The 17,819-nt window shown below is 56.6% G+C and overlaps 1 protein-coding gene across 1 annotated transcript; it reads right to left on the bottom strand.

The window, feature by feature from the left end:
- Positions 1-8,623: 8,623 nt before the first annotated feature.
- On the bottom strand, positions 8,624-14,589 carry TMEM119 (transmembrane protein 119). The gene is made up of 2 exons (XM_090291306.1): positions 14,515-14,589; positions 8,624-10,393 (listed from the first exon to the last, which is right to left on the bottom strand). Exon 2 carries the CDS (start codon positions 10,379-10,381, stop codon positions 9,545-9,547), a length of 837 nt encoding a protein of 278 aa, XP_090147432.1. The 5' UTR covers positions 10,382-10,393; positions 14,515-14,589; the 3' UTR covers positions 8,624-9,544.
- Between the last annotated feature and the right edge of the window lie 3,230 nt (positions 14,590-17,819).

Below are 17,819 nucleotides of genomic sequence, written 5' to 3'. Positions count from 1 at the left end.
CCTCCAGGAGGACAGAGGGTGCACCTTCAGAAGCAAGCAGCGCCCAAAGCACCCAAGCTGGGATGAGTGGGAACCATCCCAATAAACACATCTGGATGCAAACAAAAAACCAAAAACCAAGCAATGTTGTTAAGGATGTGGGAAAACGGGAACACGCTTAGACCAAGATGGGAATGGAACTGGGTGACGCATTTTGGGAAGTCATTTGGCAGCATCTCTGAAAATGCTACGCATGGCCCCTGTGGCCAACAACCCCACCAGCAGGACCTAGGAGCATGCCGTGAGTCTGCAAAGACGTGCCTACACAGGATGTCCTTGGGCATGTGGGATGACGCAAAGGCCCTCCGGCCCCACCATCTGTGATCTCCCTTCGTGAGCTCGCCCAGCACCTGCTCTGGCCCCCACACCTGACCCCGAGGCAGCCTCAGCTGCCTCCGTTCCAAAGATACCCAAAGCCCAGGTGAGCTGCAGGCTGGGCTCACACCTCACGCAGGTGACTTCCATGAGCGAGTCCCTCGCATCACAGCTTCTCCCTGGGGCTCAAAGCCCTCTCCCCCTCCCAGAGGGTGTATGTACCACAACCCACAGGTAAGGGGGGCCACCAGCCCAAACCTAGGACCTGGAACCTCTCCCCAACTCACCAGCTCCGTTACCTCGCTTCTGTGGCACCACATCCGTCAACAATTCACTAAGCAGAGATGGTTTTCTCGTCGGTTAAAGGGAGCTGATCAAATCGCCTTTGCAGTGATTTATCACGTGAAGTCATTCGTGTGGAAAGCAAGTTGGAAAATATTGACTATATTTACGTTCCAGACCTTTTTACTCCAAAACAAATTCTGGGTATCCTCTCACTCGACAGGGCATGGCGCTTTCCTTTTCCTCACTTATTCTAAACAACAGCAGCACAGACACCCTGTCTGTCCGTCTCTGGGTCTGCACACAGGTATTCGTAGGTAGGTTCCAGAAAAGGATTTCTGGGGCAGAAGGCGAGGAAATTTAAAACATTGGTAGAGGGCTGCCATAGGACCCTCGAAAAGGGGCTGTTTCTCTCTTAACTCCAGTCTGTTCAAGACCAGGCAATGCGAAGATCAGATCTGGACAGAGACAAAAGGGTCTTATCTTAGGAGAGGTCATGGGAAAAATTCAAAAGTGGTTCTAACCGTCTCTCTGAGAGCTGGCCCAGTCCTCGGACAGGGCTCTGCGGCGGGCCAGGCCTGGGGAATCGGCCTTTGCACTCATGTCTTGGGTTAGCTAGAAGGAAGGACTTCTTGATGGTGTGGAGTAGCTGAGATTCTCAGGGGAGATCTCCTCTAAAGGTCCCTTAAAGTGGGGGGAGTCTGACCTCTCTGAGATGAATCAAAGGGGGGAAAAGAAGGAGGTTCTCCCAAGCCCCTCTTGTCCAAGAATCAAGCGATTCCTCTAATTTAGGGAAATGGAATCCTGCAGTTCTTTTCCCAGGTGCTGACGCCTCACACGGGAATGAGCTTGAGGCCCACCAGCTGGCTGAAGTTCAGAGCAAGCCTCCTCCTGTTTGGCAGAGAAGGAGCTGGGCCCTGAGTGACTCGCTCAGGCAGCACAGCCAGGGAAGAGGCAGAGCCCGGCATCCACCACGGGGCTCCAGACCCAAGGCCAGTGCCTTACCCGTGCTCCCCAACTCCTCGCTCACGCCTCCAGTGAGCTCCAGGGACGTGGCTTGAACTCCAGACTCTGTGGACTCTCAGGGTCTCTCCTGCATGCAGTAGCTTGGGCAGAGCCAAGGGCGTTGGAGTCCGACAGACTGGCTTGGCCGTTCACCAGGCACGTGTCCTCAGGCCGCCTGTTGGGTCACAGTGCCCAGGCAAGGATGCCGTGCTGGGTGGGCAGCCTAAGCTGCCGCTGGGGGCGGGGGGCACGCCTGCGCTGTGTGTGAACCAGAAAAGCCTGACTCCACAGCAGGTTGTGGCCAAAGCCCTCTTTGCAGCCTTTCTGCGTTGCAGACCACGAGGCACACAGCATCCTGCAGCTTGTGAAGACACCTCAGGCCGCTGAGCTATGGGGCCACACGGAAGTTTGGACACACGGGCCTCGGGCCCCCTCCTCCAGCCCCTTGTCCTGCATTCATGCATGCATTCATTCATTCATTCATGAGCAGGATTGCAAGCAGTGTGGAGCAGTGGCTACGGGGCCGACAGCCCCCAGAGGTCCAAAGCCCAGCTCCGTCACTTTCTGGCTGTGTGTCCTTGGGCGAGACACTTCATCTCTCTGAGCTTCTCTGTGCTCCTCTGTGGAAGGTGAATCATGCCCATGCCTCCCTCAGCTTTGTGAGGACCCGACGTATAGAAAATGCTTACTGCCGGGCCTGCTGTACCGTGGGTGCTCACGAGTTGAGGGGCTCAGGGGGTTCCTAGAGCCTGTTGTATCACAAGCTTTCCCAGGACAGGTGCAGAGATGTCCAACTCCCCCAATGTCACCCTTCCCCTCTGGGCCTCATTCAAGGAGCTCCTTGAAGGGAGTTCAGCACTCCCTGCTAAGCATTCATTGAGCACCTACTGAGGCCCCAGCTCCATGCTGACCCACAGGGCTTGGAGGAGAAGCCACACTATCTCTGAGATCAGAACTGCCCATGACACCCTCTTCGGAGCTTCCCGATGGTAGGAACAACGAGGACAATCAGAAGAACCGAGAGAAATGCAGCTCTTTCTCCACCCCGGGCCCCGGGCCCTGCCCATCTGCGCCCTGCAGCATGGCAGGCCTTGTGGTGTTGCAGGTGAGGCACTGAGGATCCAAGGCGAAGCTGCTCAAGGTCACAGAGCTCGGAAGTGGGATTCAAACCCTGGGATTTGAGCATCAGTCTTTCAGGTCGCCGCAGACACCTTGTGCCCTTCTTCCACGGTGCCTGGAGCACCTTCCTGCCAGAGTTGGTGCAGATAGGAATTTGGTTTGTTTTCTGGATGGGAACAAAAAAGAGAGAGGAGAGGACTATTCTAGGTCGCCGGGCATCTAGTCCCACTGGATCCCCCTCACCTCTCCATCCCCTTAGAAATAATCCTGGCACCTGCCCCCTTGAACCCAAGTCCCTGGGCTTCCCCAACCCTTGTCGCCAGCCACATGTTCAGCTACGCTAGCCCAGACAATGTCTAAGCCCTGGCTGGGGTCACCACACCCCAGAGGGAGACAGGGAACAGCTGTGTCATGACCCCTGGCCCCCTCTGGACGCCAAACCACAGCAGAGGGGTACAGGGGATGGGGGCCCTTTACATCACCCAAAGGGCAGCGTGAGCTTGTTTTCTCCTTTGGCTACACCCTTCACCCCTCCCTGGAGGCCACAGGACTTCCCTGGCTGCTGGCGTTGCTCTGGTTTCACCGACACTTCTACGACTACTCGCCTTAACTCCCAAGAAAATGTGTCAAGGTTCTAAAATTGTAAGCCTCTAAGAATCACTGATGTCATGATTCTGAAACTTCTAAAACCAGACCGAGAAAGAAGAGGCAACTCACAGAACAGCCAGATAGTTAGAGACAGAAGTTTCCTCCTTTTCTCCTCTTTCCTTCTTTTCACTTCACAATTTACAGCTAACGGAAGCTCACATTCAATGAACACCTATGGGGGGACCGTCCTAAGCGCTCTAAGTGAACAAACTCAGCTCCCACCAACGCTCCAAAGTAGGTACCACCATTATTCCCATTTCACAGATGAGGAAACTGAGGCCCAGAGAGGTTAAAGGACTTTCCCAAGGTCACTCAGCTGGGGAACGGCAGAGTTGGGATTCCAACCCTGGTCCTATGAAACCTGCATCCATAACCACCATGCTACACTGCCCCGCACATTGTAACACATTTTGCATCAATTAACCTCTCAGCATTCTGGGGGGTTGGGAGGCGTAGGACAAGGCAAGGGCTGTGGTCCCAGCTTTACAAGAGAGGGACCCATAGCTCCAAGCGGTGAGTTGACTTGTCCTAAGACACACAGCTTAGAGGGGCCTAATTGGGTCTCTGGGTTCCTTAGTTCCATGTCCCTCCCCTTGCTATCCCCAACCATCTACCCCTTGGCAACCCCAGCCTCTCCCTTTTCCCCTGCAGACCCTCCAGCTGAGTCTGGCTCCCCAAACACTAAGGGAGCGGTCCCAGGTGGCCGTCCTTAGACCTGTACCCTCCAGCCTCCCAGGGCACCCCCAGAAGTCCCTGCTGGGCCCCAGTAGGTGGTAGGCTGCCTATGCTGGGCTTCTCAGAGGCCTCTGGCATCAGGGACCCTGGCAAGAGCAGATTTATGAGCAGGGCTATTTTATACTTTGCAGCTGCTGCCATAAACCCTGGACTGGCCCGGGGAGGGGGGAGCAGCTGTGGGGGAACCTCCCGGGCCCTGGAGCCAGAGCCAAATTCGTCCTGCTATTTCTGAGCAGCCGGAGGAATCCTGAAATGAAAACCTCCTCAAAAAATGGCAAATCCCTGTCCCACTCCAGATAGGCCCGGCCCTTCCCCCACACCAGATGAAAAGCCAGGATGAAGCAGCTCAGAGCTGGACACAGCGCCAGACTGCCCACCAGAGGCCCCAGTTCTCACCAGTTCTTGTCTGGTCCTCAGATGCCTGCTTATAAATTGAGGGGCCGGTCTCTATTAGGGTTTCTGAACTGTAGAGTTTCCCTGAAGTCACTTAGCTCAAGCATTCCCAGGGTTTAAGGTTCTGTTCCAATGACTGCCTGTGTGACCTTGAACAAGTTAATTGACCTCTCTGGTTCTGTTTTTCTCATCTGTAAAATGGGGAAAAATAATCATCATCTCATTAATAAGGCTGTGAGGAAGAAATAGCACAACATCAGTAGTTCACAGCAGGTTTATTTGTAATCGCCAAAAGCTGGAAACCACTCCAGTGTCCATCAGCAGGTGAACCAACAAACAAATTGTAATACAAGGGAATACTACTCAGCAATAAAAAAGAGCGAGATTTTGATACATACAATAACATACATAAATCTCAAAATATGAAAGCTGAGTGAAAGAAACCAGACCAAAAAAGCACACACAGTATGGTTCCATTTACATAAAATTCCACAAAAGAAAAATGATTCACAGTGACAGAAAGCAGATTAATAGTTGCCTGGGGGCGGGGGTGGGGGGTGGAAAGGAGCAGGAAGGAGAGTTTGCAAGGGGTACAAAGAGCCTTTTGAGGTGACGAATGTGTCTCGTCATCTTGACTGTGATGATGGTTTTATGAGTATACACGTATGTCAAAATTGTCATACAGTACACTTTAAATATGTATATCAATAGTGTGTCCATTATACCTCAGCACAGCTACAAAAAGTAACACTGCAGACATGCATAATAGATCGTTTATAAATGGCAGCTATTCCTGTTATTAATCATGTGGTTGCAGCTGGGTGATCTTTGTTGAGTTCATCTTCTCCACTAGAATATAGCCTCAGATGCGTTTTGCTAACGGTGTGTCTCCAATACCTGGCACATAGTAGGTGCTCATTAAATGGTTGTGGTTGGAAAACAAAAGGTCTATGACCCTGCGACTTGCTCCTGGGCCACCTTGGAATTCAGGCAGTTCCTTTATTAACCCCAACGAGGGCAGACTCAAGGATTCCAAGCCTCTTTGAATGAGAGATAGACAGGCCAGACCCACAGTGCAGGGCAGTCACTGTCAACACCCCAGGGGAGCGGGGGGGAGGGTCAAAACAAGGAAGTGGGGCCTGTGATGAAATGCTGTAAACTCAAAAGGCATGTCCCCCACCCCACTATCAGGAAAGGGGTTGGGGACACACACAAGGCCATGGTGAAAATGTGGAGAGGGCAGGCACAGAGGCCTACGAGCATACACAGAGCACCTACTGTGTGCCAGGCACTGTGCTGGGTGCTGGGGAGACAGTGCATAGAGCCCAGGCCCCTTTCCTCATGGACTCTGCATCTTGGCCGTGAGACTTGCTGGGCCAGACCCTCAGACAGTCTGCTTTATTTGGTCTGGGTGGAGTCTGGGAGTCAGGAATTTTTTTTTTTTTTTTTTTGAGAGAGAGGGGAAGGGAGGGGGAAAGAGGGTGAGAAACATCAGCGTGTGAGAGAAACACTAATCGGTCGCCTTCTGTACCCACCCCAGGGGACCAAACCTGTAACCCAGGCATGTGCCCTGGATGGGAATCAAACCTGCAACCTTCTGGTTTGTGGGACGATGCCCAACCACTGAGCCACACTGGCCCGGCAAGGAGTCACAATTTGTTTAAAGCTCCCAGGTCATCCCATTGTGCAGGTATAGACCTCTCCCACAGGTGGAGTAAGGCCATCTCTTTATACACATGGAAATGGTGGCCCAAGGAGGGGAGGGGACCTGCCAAGGCCACACGGCCAGGGCAGGGTGGAGTTGGCACTGACCCAGGCAGTCTCATTGCAGGGCCCCAAGCACCTTAACTAGCCCAGGGGCTGAAGATGATGCACCTGAGGCAGACTGGCCCCTCCTGCTCTTGCCCTGGGCGTGACTCCCAGCCAGCGCATGCCCAGCCCCTAAAGCTAATCGGAGCAGGGCAGGACACAGGAAAGGGAGCTCCTCAGCACCCCCGCCCCCGCCCCCATTCCCACACTGAGCTGGGTCCATGTCCTGGGGTGGTTTTGCTCACTCTCTCCCTCCCCCTTTATGGCGACAGCAGGCCTGGCCCTGGGACAGACTCCCGGGCTGAGGGCAGCTGTGTGGTTTACAAGTCTGGGGACAGTGGGGCCTCTTCAGGCCCTGGCAGATTCCCGGATCGCTGGGAACAGTGGAACTCCTCACCCCCACCCTCCAGCCCCACAGTCCCCCCCAGCCAGGCCACAGCCACACACGCCCCAACCACTGTCCCCCTCCGTGGCTCACTCTCCTCTGGTCCCCAGCCAGATGTATGCCCATAAAAGGCTCCTCCTGGGTAACTCCACCGCAGATGTGTGGGGGCAGATGGAGGGGCCCTAAGCAGGAGGGGGGCCCTGCTGTACCCTCCCCCAAAGGCTTCATTCCTTCATTCACTCACTCACTAAGCGGAAAAGCACGTAGAGCCCAGTGGAGAACTGACGCAGGAATCAGAAGGCAGGGCTGCAATCCTGGCTGTGTGACCTGGGCAACTGACTTCACCTCTCTGGGCCTCAGTTTTCTCATTTGTGACATGAAAATAATAATAGCGCCCGCCTCGCAGGGTTTCGAGCTTCAGAGTTAACAATGTCCAGTGCTTAGAGCAGTGCCTGGGCAGGTGCTCGTTAATTGTGAGCAATCATTATGATCATTGGGGGAGGGGCTGCCAGGGAGAGGCCCCAAGAGGAAGGAACATCTAAGCCAGAAGCTAAAGAATAAGGGAGTTAGCACAGCAAGGAAAGGGTGGAAGAGTAGTATTGGCAGAAGGAATAGCAGCTAAAAAAGCTCAGAGGTGAGGGAGAGGTTGACTCCTGCGGAGGGCCCAGGGGAGCATCAATGCGGAGCCACTGACCAGTGAGCTGCTAATGGGGAAATGCACCCCTGCCTGCCCCAGGGATCTCTAGTGCCTGCTCCTGTCGTACCTGGTTTTTCCCTGTGATGGGGAAGATTAATGCACTTGCCAGCTGAAGCCCAGCAGGAGCTCAGGAACAAGCGGAGAGCTTGTCACACCCAGAGAGGTTGAGTGACTTGGTCAGAGCCACACAGCACCCGGGGATTTAGTGTGTGTATTCGATTCCCCCTATGTTCTTGGACCAGAGCTGGTCCGGGCTAGGAAAGGGAGGGCCCTTCCCCACTGAGCAAGACAGAGGCCATTGTGTGTTGTGAAACCCAAACCCGGCCCCCTCCGGATGGATGCGGGGTCGAAGGAGGAGAGAGGTGTCAGGGGGATGGCCTCCCCGCCCCCACCACCTCGGAGATGCAGCACACACTCCCAGCCCAGCCACATCTGGATTCCAGCTGCAGCTCGGGGAGGGGGGGGGGGCAGTGGCCACAGAAACGTGCCATCAAAGGCAAGCGGGAGTCTGGCAGTGAGGAGGGGAGGCCAGGGCCGCCCCCAGCCCCTGGCACCAGCAGGGGTGAGGGTGCAGAGGCCCGCCCATCCTCAGGCACCCCACAGCTGCAGGGAAACTGAAGCCGCACTGGGAGCCCCTCCACTGCCACATCTCCTCGGGGACATAGAGGGTGGGAGACTCCTCTGTGGCTCCGTTAAGTAGCTGAGCTGCCATGGTACGTGGCTGTGCAGCCACAAGGCAAGGCTGGTGTCAGGCCTTGGGGACACCAGTTACCACTCCCATTCCCCTGGGACACCCATCTTCCCTCACTTTCCCCCTTGATTCATCTCCCAGGGCCTGCATGATGTGTCTCCCCCAGAAAGCTGCCTCGCCCGCATGGGACAGCCCAGGGGAAATGCCCCCCATCTCCCAGAGGACTCTGCCCCTTCAGAAAACCAGTGAGGCTCAGGACAGAATAAAGGTTTATTGTGCTGGTTTCTTATAGCTCAGCACCTGGAGAGCTGTGCAGAGGGGTGGGGAAGAGGACCCCCCAGAGACCCCCCAAATCAGGACGGAGCTCAGGCTCCCTGGTCGAGGACTAAAGAATGCTGGGGACACAGGCTGCCAGACCACAGTATGTGAGCAGAGGGTGGGGAGCCAGTGCCCCGCTGCTCCAGGCCGGGTGTCAGAAACCTCCCCCACCCCCTAGACTCCCCCCCTCCCCGGAGTATGCTCTCCTCACACTGGGCATCCAAGCTGCTTTGGGGGCCTGACACAAAGCTTCACTTCATTGTCCCCATCCGCACGGCCGTGGCGGCATGAGAGGCAGCACTTGAGGGGGCCCAGGCCCTCACACCCCATGCCCCAGGGCCAGCAGAACTGGGGGGCACCTGCGGGAGCACGCAGAGCAGAAACTTCCAAAGTGTGCCTTGCAGCGTTTTACACCATAGCCGATACCAAAGCAAGTTCTCCACAGTGCAAAGCAGTTTGGGAAAGGCTGCGTAAGAGCAGCTTCCACGGGCCTTTACTGGGGGACTCATCAGAGCCCGGGCGTGCTCCCAGGGGGGTGCCGGGCATAGAGACTCAGTGTTGCCTCAACTTGTTTGGACTCCAAAATCTATTTTCCACGGGGTATCCCAGGGAACCCAGTTTGGGAAATGCTCACTTAAGGCCCTGTCAGGAGGTGCGCAGGCCCCCACCCCTGATTAATCAGGCCACTTCTGCGGTCACACTAAGGGCACCAGCCCCGGGCACTTCCCAAACGGCTAATCTGTTTTACTTTTCTGCCTCGATGAAGAGCGGCGCTCTTTGGCACTGTCCCAGGGACCAGAAGTACGTTTCCTAAATGACATGGTTGTAACAGGACACACACACCCCACCCCAACCCCCGCCTGCCTAGAGGAGCTGTGCTTGGGATGTAGCCCTTCGGGGCTGCAGGGGCAAATGTCCTAGAACTTGGTGAGATTCTTGGGGTGCAGCGGAGACAGTACCCCTCCCCACTGTAGGATCAGGACACTCTGGGATTTGCAGAGGGGAGTGATCCAGGAGGGGGTATCAGGGAGCATTAAGGGCCAAGGGCCTTTCTGTGCCCAAGGAGGGACCACCAGGGGTCTGACAGGGCCACAGCCCTGGGGGCCTCTTAGACGCTAGCGGTGACACTGCCACAAGCACAGGGCCTTTCAGGGGGGCCGGCTGGATCCCCAGCCTCCTGGGCTAATGAGGGAGCCGCTTCTGGCTCCCCTGGGCCTTCGCTGGCCTCTGCCGCCCCCTTGGGGCACAGCTCCTCCGGCCCCTGTGGTTCCTCCGCTGGGACCCCACCCCCCTGGGCTTCCTGGCTCTCCTCCTGGCCGCCCACCTCCTCTTCCTCGGACTTGCCCTCTGTCAGCCTGGCCCCGTCTCCGCCGCTCAGGGCCACCCTGGTGGGAGACTTGAGGTTCTGGGTGGCAGCGAGGATGTCAGCCTGGAGCTGCTGGGAGGAGTCCAGGGCCTCCTCGGGCCGGCCATCAGGAGCCCTGTCAGGGACCTCGCTGAAGGCCTGGGGGCCCCCGGCCCGGTCGCTCTGGTCCACATACTTCTTCTTGGGGAAGGAGGAGGGGTAGTAGGCTGAGGCCTTGTGCTTCTGGCGGGTGATGAGGGCGGCACAGACGATGAACATGACCAGGAACACCAGGGAGCCCACCACAGCGATGAGCATCACATACTGGCGGAAGAAGTCCACAATGCCGTCCAGGAAGTTGGTGGGGGGCTTGGGGCCCGCCAGGGGCGTGGGTTGGGGCCCCACTGACGTGGGGCTGAGGGCCGGGGTCTGGGGTGGCGGGAGGCTCGGGGAGGAGGCCGAAGAGCCATCAGCCTCCCCGCTGCCCCCCAAGTCCTCCAGGAAGGCGATCTGCAGGGGCACGGAGTGGGCCGCCACGGGCAGGACCCTCGGGAGCAGCAGCAGAGACACAATGAGGCTGGGGGTCACGGCAGAAACCATGTTGCCCAGGACCTATGGGGAAGGGAGGCAGGGGAGAGTCAGGGTGGGGGGACCCCGAGGAGGTGCAGGAAACATACCACACGTTCTAGCAAGTCGCTTCCCTTCCACAGGCCTGAGCCTCCCCACCGTGCAATGGACCCCCATTCCTTCATAGGTGGGGTTCACGCCTGTCCCCCCAATTCTGAGGTCCTGGAGAGAAGGGGCTGAATCTTATTTATCCTGGCATCCTCAGGTATACAGTAAGTGTTCCATAAATGCATCTTGACTGACTTGACTGACTTAATAATAATAATTTACCTCTTTCCTGCTTGCAATGTGCCAGGTACTATTTTAAGTTTTTTACATGGAATTTCGCATTGAATCTTGAGATCCACCGCTGGGGGTGGTACTGTTATTAGCCCCATTTCCCAGGTATGGAAACTGAGGCTCAGAGGGGTTCAGTGACTTACCAAGAAGGAGCAGGCTGTGAAGATGGTGGGGCTGAGTGAGAACCCAAGTAACTGTCAGCTGGCCCTCCTCCCATGGGGAGCCCTCCCCAGCAGCCCCAGACTCTCTGGGGTCCCTTTTCCCGCTCCAGAAGATCCAGAGGTTTCAAAGCTTGCACACCTTCTGAGCTCCACAGAGGGCCTGGACGCCAGGCGCATGCTGGGGGCATCTGCCCCATGGCTCACCTTGGTCTCAAGGCTCAAAGCAGGACCTGGAGGCCGCAGGGGAATGGCACCCCCCCCCATGCCTGAGACGAAGCTGGAGCCTGAGTCCCACCACCAAGTGGGACCCCCTGAGCCCTGCCCCTCTGTCTTCTGTTGGAAAGCTGCTCCCAACACGAACGCCCAGACCCCGTCTGGCCCAGACTGCCGGCTAACGAATCAATTCCTCATGGCCCAGGTTTACGGAAGAGCCCAGTGTCTAAAACACGAACCCTTCCAGCCCGTCTGAGTGGGTCTAGGCGCTCTGATAAACTCAGGGACCCCTTTCTGTGCCCTCAGGTCACCCCCTGAGAATCCCCCAGAGGATCCCTGTCTGAGGCCCTCTCTCAGGGGACTGAGATGGGGAGACTGAGGCCCAGAGAAGTCAAGGGGCAGGCCCAGAGTCACACAGCAGGCTTCGGGCTGGAGAAGGAGGCCAGGCTCCCCGCATGCCAAGCGTGAAGCCCTGCTTCCTAGAGTGGGCAATGCACCGGTGGCCTCACGGCGACTTTGGGGACTCGGGAGGTGAGGTAGGAGTGATGTTAGGCCCTTGAGTGGCTTGTTCCAAGTGACCTGGGGCTTCCCAACCAAACTGTCATGAATTGAAATGAACTGTCCTGACATGAATTTGGTCAAACTGGCTCAGATGGCAAGAACAAAAGATAATTCCAGGACATAAAAGAGGCAACACTGCTCAGGGGTTCTTTTTTTTAAATCTTTACCCAAGGATATATTTTTATTACTTTTAGAGAGAGAGGGAGAGAGAGAGAGAGAAACATCAATGTGAGATACATCAATCAGTTGCCTCCTGTACGCTCCCTGACTGGGAACCGAACCTGCAACCTAGGCATGTGCCCTGACCAGCAATCAAACCTGCAACCTTCTGGTGCGCAGGACGACATGCCAACCAACTGAGCTACCCAGCCAGGGCTCAGGGGTTCACTTTTAATGAGCTGGTCCTTGTACTTTCATCACAGGCCACTCATCTGAGTCCCTCCAGAAGCCCTGGGCCCCGCCTCTATCCTTGTCTCTGTTTTTCAGATGAGAAACTGAGATTCAGAGACAAACAGTGGTTTGCCGAAAGACTCATGGTAAGTGTCAGAGCTGGGATTTGAACTTCCTCTGTGTGATGCCAAGAATTAGATTCTCTCTCTCTCTCTCTCCCCCCCTCCCCCTCCCCGCTATCTCTTTCCCTCTCCCCCTCTCCCCTTCTCCCTCCCCGCTCCCACCCACCTCTCTCTCACCCCGGGCTACCCTCACATTCCCTGGTCGATGCCACTTGTCAGCTGCAGAGAAGATTTGAGATGCTACCTGAACTTTCGAGACTTCCTGGCCCTCCTCTCTGGTTCCGACAGAGAGCTTTGACCTCTGGGTCTGTGTCTCACCAGTCCCCACCCTGCCTTCTGCCTCCAGCCAAGCCTCAGGAGAGACCTGTCACGGTGGCAGCTGAAGCTTCCCACCATGGACTGTGACCAGTGGTGGCTGAAGACCAGGGGGTTTTCCCAGGGGCTGAATGTGACACTCCCTGCAGGTGGCAACACGGAAGGCTTCGAGGCCGGGATTCAAATTCTGGTTCCTTCTCGGTCCTGCTTTCCTCTGGACCGTCTGGGCCTCACTCTCCCCATCTGTAAGTTGGGGGCATGCCAGGGAGGTGACCGCAGGTCCTGCCTGGCACAGAGCAGCTGTTCACGGAGGAAGCATTTTCCCATCCAAGTCAACAAGTGATTATCCTCACCGGATGTGTACATTTGCTCATTATCTCCCCCCACCTCCAGGCAGGGCAACTTTTTTACCTTATTGGGTGAAACCACCTCTGATCGCCAAGGAATCCAGGTCCCCACACACACACATATCCCCACACACATCCCCATGCACACACATGCACCCACGCACGTGTGGGCACAGCAGAGAGCTGGACAGAGAAAAGTGCTGCCTGCCTGCCCCTGAAGCCTGGGGGTGAGGGGGGCAGAGGACAGACAAAGACGCCACACAAGCCATCTCTGACTCCTGGAGGCCAAGACCCTGACTCTCAAGAGTCCCTCACATCCCACACCCTCCTGGCTCCCCCAAAACGTGCAGGCAAAGTGTGAGAGCTGACCGGGCCTCACAGAAGATGGCTGTGTGACCCTGCGTGATGAGCCCCCTGCCTGCCCTGGGCCTCAGTTTCCCCTCTGTAGAATGGGCACACTAGCCTGGGCAGCTCTGCCCTTCCTGGGTCCTGATTTGTTCCAGGACCCAGGAACTCACAGACCATGAAGAGCTGGCGTCAGGCCATCCCCTCTCATTTTACCCAGAGGAAACTGGGCTGAATCTGGGACCACCTGCCCAGGATCACACAGCCTGTCAGGGTGGAGTCCTGAAAGGGACCCTGGAACAGAAAGGCCACTCAGAACACCCTGCAGGAGGTTGCTTTCCGGCTCCGTGTCCTGTGTGTCATCTCTGGGCCTCGGTTTCCACATCTGTATAGTGGGGATAAGGGCCACCTCCCTGGACTGTTGTCAGAGCAAGAAACAGCAGTGTTTGGTGCGTAGTGGGTGCCAATGTGGGTGCTAATTAGCAGGCGCCACACGGTGGGCCGGGACTCCCTTTAGAGACCGTCTCACTCAGGGGTCATTGTTTTAAAATGTGATGGCCCCAGCTGAGGTCAGGAATATGCAGATGGTGCAAAATCCACCCCTAAGGCCCAAGTACCCCAAGACCCGAGCCTGAGGGGCTGCGGCAGCTGCTCCACCCCCACCCAGAGACTGGTAGCCGAGGGGGAAGGGCGGCCCAAAAAAACCTGGCTTCAATTAGTGGCCCTGGGGGGAGGGGGTCTGGCTGAAGCCCTGCACCCCCTGCTCCGGGGCAGCCAAGGACAGGGACCTGGGGCCCTTGGAGGGGAGACCGGGGGAAGGATAGGGGTCCCGAGGGCTCAAAATACACACACACACACAAAGAGCGTCAGCAGCAGGGGCACACAATACATACACAGACACACAACACCCAGACACAACATCCAGACGCCCTGGGGGGCTCACATGGCCCACCAGCACCGATACACAGACAACAGGCCCGGACCCACAACGGGCCAATTCTCCAACAACACGTGCACCCACGCAAGCCCCTGTCACACCAGGACTCTCCCCGGCCCCCCCAGGACAGTCCCAGTCCACACCACCCTCCCGCGGGGAGCAAGCCCCCTGGAACCCACGTCCAAGAACAGCACATCCCCTAGAGCGAGGCCACAGCGGACCCACACAGCACTCCGCACACAGGGCCCTAGACGGCACCCACACATTCCGCCCCCCGCGCCCTCAGACACATCACACACGTACACAGCATCCAGCACCCCCCCAAAACTCGCACACACTTAGAGACGCTCCCCCAAAGCGCACCCACCGGCCCCCGGGCCCTAAACTCCAAGGCACCCCCGGCTCCCCGGACAGAGGAGGGGACCCCAGGACTCACCAGTCCCTCCGCACACAGGCCTGGTGCTCCCGCCAGGTGGAGCGAGAGAGAGTCGGTGCCCGTGCCGGCGCTGCTCTGGGCTGGCCGCCCCGCCCTCCCCCCGCCCCTCCCTCCCTCCCGGGCTGCGGGGCCAGCTTGATTTCATTAAGGGGTTTGGGGTGGGGACAGGGGGAGGGGTGGGGCCGCGCTGGGCCACACACATCCCGCCTCGCTCCCACTCCCGCAGGCGCCCCCTCCTCGCTCCGGGGAAGCCCAGATAAGGCACTTCCTCCCTGACCATGGGTCCCCGGGGTAGGCTGGGGCACACAGACAGACAGACAGGGCTGTCCCACAGCAACGCCCCCCCACCCCAACCCCCCCCAAAAAACAGCAAGCTGGGGTCCTGCCCTCTTTTCAAAGAAGCGCCGGGTCAGGAAGGTTCAGAGGCCCCTAGAAGTGAGAAGGAAAGTTCCCGGTCCTTGGTTCCAGCTGCGACGAAGTGCAGAGTGGGAGCCGGCGTGTGTGTAAGGCAGAGCATCAGAGGAGGCCTGATGGAGGGTCCAGGGTTGAGGCAGAGAGGAAGTTCTGGCACCTGCTCTCTGGCCCTGGTCAGGCCCCTGCCTCCTCCAAGCCTCAGTTCCACCATTGGCAGGGGTGGACGGGAAGCTCTCTGGGCTCCCTCTGGCTCCGGTCAGCATTCTAGATCAGCGACCTCATGCTCCCCCAGATGGTGTGCCTAGAGCAGGAGCTGTGGCCGCTTCACAGAAGGGGAAACTGAGGCAGGATGGGTTCAAGTGGCCCAACCGTGGGACTGAGATGACCTGTGGAATCCAGTGGGTCGGGGCACCCTGCATTAGTTCTGCCATGCACTCATTCATTCATTCATTCATTCAGCAAGTGAATGTTCTAGATGCTCTTAGTGAGCTCCTACCGTGCACCGGGCGCCGTGCCAAGCAGGGCACAGAGGTGGCTCAGGAAGCCCTCAGGGAGCTCGAAGACTTCCAGGAAGAAGGACGCATACAAAAATTCCCTTAGCCCTGGCTGCTGTGGCTCAGCGGACTGGGCACTGGCCTGCGAACCAAAGGGTGGCCAGTTCGATTCCCAGTCAGGGCACAGGCCTGGGTTGCAGGTCAGGTCCTCAGTTAAGGGCGCACAAGTGGCAACCACACATTGATGTTTCTCTCCCTCTCTTTCTTCCCCCCTCTCTCTCTAAAAATAAATAAATAATATCTTTTTTTTATATTACTCTTTTGCAAAACAGAAATGTGTTTGTGGGAGGAGAGAGGCCAAGCCAAGGGCTCTGGGACACCAGAGCAAAGAGAGGTCCCCTGAGAGAAAGAGGAGGGGACATGGTCCCAGAGGACTCGGCTGTGAAAGAGTAGAGCCTGACCAGGAGGAAACCCAGGGGGTGCTCCAGGAGGAAGGGCCAACTTGGATAGAAGCAAAGTGGCTGGAGCAGGTAATGAGGGTTGGGCAAGTCAGCAGGGGCCGGGGAAAAGTCTCAGAATGTCATTCATCCAGCCTAAAACAGGGGTCCATTCTGTGCTCTTCCTTTGGGGCAGAACAGCTCCCACAAGGAGCATGGGACCCAGAAGCAGATAGAACCAAGTTCAGATCCTGCCTCCACCATGTCCCACCCCACCCAGAGCCTCTGAGGAGGGAGATGCAGGGCATGAGCATGCTGGGCAACATAGAAACCTCAGCAGGGGGCCAGGTGTTTGAGTTCATCATTGCTGCTGTAACAAATGACCACACACTCGGTGGCTTCAGACAACACACATTTATTGTCCGACAGTTCTGGCGGCCGGAAGTCAACAATGGCTACAAGCAAGGTGTTGGCACAGCTGCATTCACCAGGAATCAAACCCACAACCCTTAAGTTATAGGACGACGTGCCTGCCAGCTGAGCCACCCCGGCCAGTGCTAGTCTTTGCCTTTTTAAGCTTCTAGAAGCTGCCTGTGTACCTCGGCTCGTAGTCCTCTTCCCCGGTCTCACAGCTGGCTGCTGTGGGCTGGGTTCTTGTCACTCTGCCACCTCTGGCTCTCTTGTCCAATCTCTCTTCCACTTTTAAAGACCCTTGTAATGATGTTGGGCCTACCCAGATCATCCAGAATAATCTCCCCATCTAAGAACCTCAATTGAGTTCCACCTGCAAATAAATCCCTTTTGCCATGTAGGTGACATATTCATATTCGCAGGTTCCAGGGACTGCAATGTGGACGTCTCCAGGGGAGGGGTGTTATTCCATCTCCCACACTGTGGCTGAATATTGTTACTTCTTCCCTGAGGAGCTGGAATCAACCACCTTCCAGAGCACTGGGGTTCCGCCTCCCGTGGAGCCTGCCACTGCGCAGGCTCCGTAAGAGCTTAGGGACAGGTGAGTAACTAAGTGAAGCCCATATGACAGATGCAGAAACTGAGATTCACAACAGTGTGACCTGAGACCCAGCAGCATAGTGAGGATCAGAGCCCTTTCTTCCTCCTCAGCCCCTGCGTCTTAACTGGAACTGAAACTGCCAGGCCAGTGACCCTCCCCTGTAGGGGGAGGGTCAACATATACACCCACACACAAAGACACGCATGCCCTCCTTCAGCCAACTCACAGTCCCCACCGCAATCCGAGTCCCGAACAGCAAAGATGTCGGCCACTAATGGAATGAAAAAGGACCAGGAGTTCCAGCCCCAGCTCACACATCAAATTGTGGGTGGCTGGACTAATCACTGCCCCTCGCTGGGCTGCAGCTAAATATGGGGCTGGGCTCGATGTCTGCCACCAGCCTGCCAGCACGAAGTTTCCAACGCGCTGACATTCTACATTTTATTCATGCCACAATAATTTTTTTTCACCATTTACTGTACACCCAGCCCAGTAGCAGGCCCTGGGAGGCAGGGATCAGCAAACAAAGGTACAGAGTTGACTGAGTAGAGGGAAGACCCGCTGTAAGAAGGAAACAAATACATGAAGATCTAACTGCAAACTGGGCTAAGAGTTGGGATGAGACAGTTCAGGGGCTGTGGGAGGCTAGTTTTAAGGGGACCAGTCTGGTCCTGAAAGCCATGGAGGCCTCCGTGAGGAAATGATGGTAGAGCTGAAGACGAGGAGAAGGTATCAAGGAAGGCAACGACGCAGGAGGATTCTCAGCAGTGAGAACAGCACCTGCAAAGGCCCCAAGGGGGATGGGAACCTAGCCGCTTCAGAGTAGTTCCTGAAGACTATTATCAAGTGCAAGGAGCTGAACCAGAGTCGTAGGGACTAGAAACTGCCCGTTGTGTGCACTGCCTTACCTCCAGCATCTAAGACAGTGCCTGGAACACAGTAGGTGCT

Source organism: Furipterus horrens, unplaced genomic scaffold (genome assembly GCF_987537825.1).
Source record: "Furipterus horrens unplaced genomic scaffold, mFurHor1.1.pri manual_scaffold_11, whole genome shotgun sequence".
Taxonomy (NCBI): Eukaryota; Metazoa; Chordata; class Mammalia; order Chiroptera; family Furipteridae; genus Furipterus; species Furipterus horrens.
Note: the sequence above shows the minus strand (reverse complement) of the source record. Positions and strands in the feature narration are given on the sequence as shown.

What these genes read in the sequence shown, in the direction of transcription:
- TMEM119 (XM_090291306.1), bottom strand. Translation starts at nt 10,381, where the DNA reads ATGGTTTCTGCCGTGACCCCCAGCCTCATTGTGTCTCTGCTGCTGCTC.